The 6,683-nt window shown below is 34.1% G+C and overlaps 2 protein-coding genes across 3 annotated transcripts; both read right to left on the bottom strand.

The window, feature by feature from the left end:
- Window positions 1-2: 2 nt before the first annotated feature.
- LOC119635777 (lactoylglutathione lyase) lies at window positions 3-789 on the bottom strand (the record flags this gene model as incomplete). Its single annotated transcript, XM_038030781.1, has 4 exons — window positions 603-789; window positions 404-540; window positions 256-342; window positions 3-195 (listed from the first exon to the last, which is right to left on the bottom strand). Coding segments are annotated over exons 1-4 (492 nt in total), but the record flags the coding sequence as incomplete, so codon positions are not given.
- Window positions 790-1,900: 1,111 nt separating this feature from the next.
- Window positions 1,901-3,999, bottom strand: LOC119635727 (ell-associated factor Eaf). Of its 2 annotated transcripts, none has more exons than XM_038030711.1 (5): window positions 3,803-3,999; window positions 3,532-3,719; window positions 3,380-3,461; window positions 2,430-3,072; window positions 1,901-2,364 (listed from the first exon to the last, which is right to left on the bottom strand). In XM_038030711.1, the coding sequence occupies exons 1-5, from the start codon at window positions 3,982-3,984 to the stop codon at window positions 1,996-1,998; spliced, it is 1,464 nt and encodes a 487-aa protein (XP_037886639.1). In that variant the 5' UTR covers window positions 3,985-3,999; the 3' UTR covers window positions 1,901-1,995. The 2 variants fall into 2 exon arrangements, with proteins under 2 accessions (XP_037886639.1, XP_037886638.1); XM_038030710.1 differs by having other exon boundaries at window positions 1,902-2,364; window positions 3,532-3,722.
- Between the last annotated feature and the right edge of the window lie 2,684 nt (window positions 4,000-6,683).

The raw sequence follows: 6,683 nt of genomic DNA, 5'->3' as shown, positions 1-6,683 counted from the left end.
TCAGGATCTTTGATAAATGCCAAGCCCTTCATGCGACCATCGTCAGGCTTTTTGACAAAGTCGACACCTAAATTTTCAAACCTTTTGCAAGCTGCATAAACATCTGGCACCATAATACCAATATGCCCAAAACCTCGAGGATCCGTATTACCGGTGTGATATTTTTGACTGGGATCGCTTTCAGTGCCCCAGTTGCTGGAAAACAATCTTCAATAGTATTACGAAATTAACACTAGAAATAGTTAGCTCTCTCACTGCGTTAATTCAATGGTGGCTTTGCGGCTCATAGCCCATTTTGTCCGCTCGCTGGAATCATTTGGCACGTCAGAGGAGTTCTCATAACTGAAAAAGACATTGCTTTTTACATTTTTTTTTTTTTTTTTTGTTTAAATTTAATACTAACCCCATAAAGTATAAAGAAAATTTTGCTTCGGTAAAATCTAATTTCTGCAATAAGGTCATACCCAAAACCCCGGTATAGAAAGGTAATGATTTTCGAGGATCTTTAATGCGATACATTGTTTGTTGAAAAATAAAGTCCTTTTGAAAATATAAAAATTTCTCATATTCTTGCGCTTATGCCAATTGTGTATAAGCCCTACCTTCGTAGAGGAATCGGGGGATTTTTTGCATAATTCCTCAGCTTCAGAATTAGTCAGACCTGTTGTTTCACCCATTTTTTTTGTAGAAAGATATAATTCTTTAATTTATAAAATTCAGAAATTTCAATTCCTTGGAATGATTCAGAAATAAACACAAGGTAGCAAACTATTAAAGAGAAAACATATGTTCTGAGATTTGCATTTTTATGATCACTGAACATACGCTAATATTGTCGTTGCTTAAGCAAGAAGAAAACAACCTAAAGAAAATCGCAAACGAATCTTCACTGATGAAACATCTCCATTTGATGAAGTAAATAAATCAAACCAAGTCCAAGAAAACAAGCCAGCAAGGTATACATCGGGCTGAAAATTCTTTCAAATTAAATTTCAAGGCGAAGCAATGCAACTTAGTACTTAGCATAAACACTGCATGATATTATAACCCTGATAATATTCTGTGCCTTTGAGATATAAAGGGTTTTTATTTATAGGGATTTTGGATATGCCTAATAGAAACTTTAATAAAGCAATTTTTGGTGATCAAATTTTTCCACAATCGCTAATTACAAGTTTTAGGCGATAATAATTGAAATTGAAACCTTTAAAATTTCAACGAGGAAATGAACTATCATTATTTTGGAATAACACGACGCGATAAACGGCACGTCGAAATTTCGCGAAAGCGTTTACTATGATTATGCAAAATTTCTATGTAGAAATTGAAGTTTTTGATTTGCTTTTTAAAAATTCTTTTCTATATTTATTTAAATATTAGAATATGTTTTTTTTTAAATAATATGCAAAAAAAAAATTATCTTATTTTTTTTAACTGGACTCTTTAAATTTTACTTGCCTAAGATTTCGCTGCTTTCTCTTTTGTTGTGCTGACTAATTCGCTTAATTACTAAAGAGTTGTTATTAAAACAGGGATGGAGGGAAAAAATGGAAGTTAATTTTTTTTTAATAAATATAAACAGAAAACGAATTTTAACAAAGTTGCTTCAAATTTATTCGCATAATATATAAAAAAATAATTAGATTACTAGTAATTATTAATAATAAACAAAAATTCACACTAAGTTAAAATCTTAAAGATAAAAAGAAAACAAAAAGTAAACCCTCCTTAATGCAAAGATAAATAAGAGAACGAAAGACGAACACTATCTCTCTACTATAAAAATAATTAAAGTACAAAATTTCAAATTTTACAAAAACAACAAGAACGACTTCGTTTTAAAAATTCGCTCATTAGAACCTGGAAAATATGATTTTTGTGTTTTGTTTCGTTTTGTTGTGGTTGTTGTTGTTGTTGATGTTTTATTACTATTTTACAAAAATATATTATATGGTTAGTTTTTTTTGTATAGTGCAACGAGACTTCCGTTTTTAACTAATCAGAATCATCATCGGACGAATTTGATGATAATTGTAAATCATTTTGTAGCAAATCATTGGGAAATGCACCATTGGACGCGTAATTTACTGTTGAAGGGTTCAGTTGCTGATCTTGTTGTTGTTTTGTTTGATTATATTGATGCTGGTGATGACTGTTTTGTGTATGGTTCGAGTATTCCATATGTAGGGGAGGAGATGAGGTTATGGTTCCCAAACTTAAACTAGGCAATTGCTGCGAGGAATTTTGCGCCGGCTTCATAGATCGATCATCTTCAGTGCTATCATCCGAATCGGAACCACTATCACTGCCGCTGGAGTCACTATCTGAAGTAGAGCTCGACGAACTAAGCGCATTAGCTATGTTCTAAAAAAAAAAATTAACTGTTTAATGAGGTACACAGTTAAGAGAATGAGCAAAGAGACATTTACCATTTCCAAAGCAGCTGCTTCACTATCTAATGTGGATGATGCGGCAAGTTCCTGATTTTGATGATTGTTAGCGCTATTGCTATCATTATTACATTTAGCCATATGAGTATTGCTACTACTGTAGAAAGCAGAAGAAGTATTAGCAATATTTTGGCCGCCACCATTGCTGTTATTAAAAAGATTATATTGCTGTTGCTGTTGTTGCTGCTGCTGCTGCTGCTGATGCTGCTGTCGTCTTTGCTGCTCTTGGAGTTGCTGTTGCCATTGTAGCACCTGTTGCTGTTGCGCTTGCAAAGATTGCTGCTGCTGCTGCTGCTGTTGTTGTTGTTGCTGTTGCTGATGATGATTGTTGTGTTGCTTTTGATGATTATTGTGCCGCTTTTGATGAATATTACCACTATTGTGGTGGGATTGCTTTGATTGCTTATTAGATAGTGTTGTTTGCTGCTGTTGCTGTTGTTGAAAATCATAATCATTTAAAGAATTGTTATGACTTGATGTTGATGACGAAGTGGAAGATACATTGGTTAAATGATGATTATTGGTACTACCACTACCGCCACTAATACCGAACGCAGCTTCATCGTCATCCACAATCATGGGGATACTAGGTAAAGTAGATTGGCCATTATTCGCATTCCAACTGAATTTTAAAAACCAAATGTCGAACAATAAAGTAAATAAATAAATAAAAAAAAAGAAAACAAGTAAGAAAGCTATATTCAGTGGATCCTTGAATACCCATCATCTTAGGCGAATATATACATATTATATATATACTAAAATATAGTGCATTATTAATCAATTGCATTGTTAAGTTGGTTATTAACTAAGGCCTAACAACCTAATTGAAATGAAAATATAACCTAAATTTCAACCTTCAGTGATGGGTATAAAAATATTCAAAAAAATTAATAATAAAAGAAAGAAGGCAAATATATAAAACTTACACCGGGGCTGCCTGGGGACTTTTACTAGAAGTGCCAGTCGAGGGCGAACCTTGCAGGGGAGAATTACGAGCCTTTAATTCAACTAAAATAATTTCAAGGAAAAGTAAGTTTAGGGAAACTGAATATCGTAATATGTTGCATGCAACTCTTACTTATCGTATTTCTACGGCTGCCTGTAGAGACTTTCGTTTTGGACGTTATTCTCATGGTACTATTTTCTAATTTTCCTGCAGATCCTGATCCCGCTCCTGCTCCTGTTCCGGCTCCTATTGGTGCTCCTCCGCCACCTCCCCCTCCTCCACTCAGTATTGGCACAACATTTGCTTTGTTTGTCATTTCACTGCTATATGAAAGTTTGTTTATTATTATAATTAATTTTTTTTTTGCTTTTCATTTATTTAAATAAACATCTTTCACACTTACCGCGTCTTCTTAACCTGTATGTTATGATTTAATTTCTCTAGAGTGATATCACCCGTTTCTTTATCGTATATAAGTATACATTCTTTTGTGTATTTTTTTTGATTACCTTTGTAGATGGTATGAGGCACACCGGAACTTACTAAAAAAGAAAAAAAGCAAAGAAATGAAAAAACGTTAGACATAATTAGTCTTAATAAGTAATTTTTTCTTAGTACATTTTTAAAAAGACTATTTAATGAATGCGCAATGGCGAAAGTCTCGATTTTTTTTTTTTTAATTTATATATATTTTGACAGAATTTCGGAATTATTCGGTAATCAACCATTAAAAAGGGGAATAGGACACGTTTTGTCAATTTTAGTAAATATTTGAAACTTGATTTATTAATGAGTACTGACCTCGAAACATAATACCAAAAAATAGAAGATGATCGAAATAGTTCGCATTTCGAAAAGGGGAACAAACCTCAACTTTTCGCTTATCTTACTTTCTTCTCCATGATCGGAAAAATACTATCCACTCTCTTTGCTATTAATAGTCGCTACTTTTGCTTACCAAAAGAATATATCTACAAGCATGGGTTAAAATGAACTGTCATTCTTTGTTTCCATTGAGAAAAAATTCAGAAAAAAATGATCATGTCATCTTTAGAAGGTGTATTAGGATAAGCGTGGATATCGTCAAACTAGGTTAAATTCTTTATATCACTCCGTTCAACTTTTAATCAAGATACATTTTGATAATCGAGTTGACGTCAATGGAATTCTTTCACAACGTAGCTGTCTCAGTTCGAGTTTATTTAACTATCTGCACTGCTAAACTCCAGCGATCCTTTAACGGGTCATCTCGAAATCTTTCAGAAAAAGTTAATCTCACTAGGTAAAGTCCACTTGGAATCGAAGTAAAACACACTCAATCCATTTTAACCAGAATTCGAACGAACAAGTAAATTAATGTGAACGTCAATGGTGTTCATATCACTACAGTTCCTTGGTAGGCAATATTAAGGCGAGTCCTACTTTTCTTGAGAACTATGAGAAGAGAAATTAAGGACTTCAGCAAGGATGACAAATGTTTACAATGGCATCTGTTCCCATGTAAATCTCTCTTATTATATAAAGTTTTAATCCGGATAAATAGAATCTGTCCGATCAATTGATTCAATGATTTTAGAACAGATAACTTTGTTGATGACTAGATCTTACATCATCTATTTACTCCAATTAATCTTGTCTAGCTGCGAACTCCGCAGGAGAATTTCCTCAGTAAATACAATTATTTTACATTTATTGACTTAAGTATCGTTTTGGTTGAAATCATTTGATTTTTATATAGTGCTCATGGAAAACATTAACTTTTAACATAATTTTATCATATAATAGCAATTAATGAATGCGAAACCTAACGAAGCGTTCATTCTACAAATTGTTTGAATTTAAAAGGAAATGAATTGAAAGAAAGCGATTGGGTAGGTAATTTAACCGAACTGAATTAAAATCAATTAACCGTTTTATTGTTAATTTAAAGATATTACGGAATTACATTATCAAAGAGATCGCAAATGCGAGCCTAGATTATATCGAATATATGAGGGACCTGGCACAACTCATTATGAAGAAATTAACTGATGTTTTTCGTGTACTTTCTTCCGCCTAAACTAATCTCATGACAAATTCCCCAACGAATTCTGTAAATCGGGTTGAAGAATGGAAGTGCGATCAATAAAGGAAAGCTGTCAGTGAGTCTGTTGTGGGGAGAAATAGAGCAAGTTAGGATAACTGAGAAGGATGGAAAGCCTGCACAATATATAATATTGGACTGCGGCAGGACAGGCAACTCTTCTGCCGTAGAACAAGCAAATAAACTTTTTCTTAAGCCATTCGCAACGGTCGTGATCTTTATTTTCAACTGCATTACAAGATCCTTCAGCTCATCTCTCGTTTATATTGAAATTTCAAATATTACCGATTCGAAACGGAAAGCAGGCGAAAGCTTTAATAGCACATTTACACTTTAATATCAGAACCCAGGAATGGATGTGATTTTTCCAATTTTTGAACTTTACAAATTTCGTAAGTATATCAACATCAGCATCTGTTTGGTGTTTGCAAAAATTATGATCAGCGACTTGTACAAGTAAAACTTTGATTCAGCATACGCCGACGCTAATTATGGAACCGTGAAAATTTCTTTTGTCATTTGATTTGAAGAGATCTGCTGCCGAAACCCATCAAATACGTTTAGAAGCTTATGGTGATGCTGCTCGATCACATCCCAAATATCGATTTTGATTTCAACGGTTGAAGTGTCTTAGCCGTTGATGAATCAACTATTTCTAGACGGTTACATGCTATCGGAGAGATCCAAAAGGAGGAGAAACGGTTACCTCGAAAATTGACTGAAAATGCCATTTTGGCCGCTTGTTGCTAGAGTCGTTCAAGATGCATTGTTGCAGCGCGAATAGGAAGTTCTGCCTAACGTGCTCACTAGGCACGGCGCCTCCTGATTGACACTTGCTCAGATCGGTGCAGCATAGCTTGGCAGACACGCGGATGCGCAACATTGAAGAAGAGCGAAAATGGGTCAGTGAATGGATCGCTGCCAAACCAATATAAGTTCTTCCAACATGAGATCGCCATGTTGCCAAAAATATTGTAGAAAATGAAGGAAACTATTTCGATTAATGCCCGTTGCACCAATTTTTCTCAATAAACGTCTTTTCCAAGTAAAAAAATTGTCAACATTTTTTCAAACGCCTAAGATATTAGCCAATGATCTGAAATTAATGAAAATGTTCCCGTTCAATTTGGAAGGTTTTCCCCAAGAAGTATTTAATTTCGGTTTGTGGTAGGGATAAGTGGGCAGCGAAGGGGAATCTTCG

This window comes from Glossina fuscipes, unplaced genomic scaffold (genome assembly GCF_014805625.2).
Source record: "Glossina fuscipes isolate IAEA_lab_2018 unplaced genomic scaffold, Yale_Gfus_2 27, whole genome shotgun sequence".
NCBI classification, from domain to species: Eukaryota; Metazoa; Arthropoda; class Insecta; order Diptera; family Glossinidae; genus Glossina; species Glossina fuscipes.
This window is presented reverse-complemented; position numbering and strand designations above follow the sequence as displayed.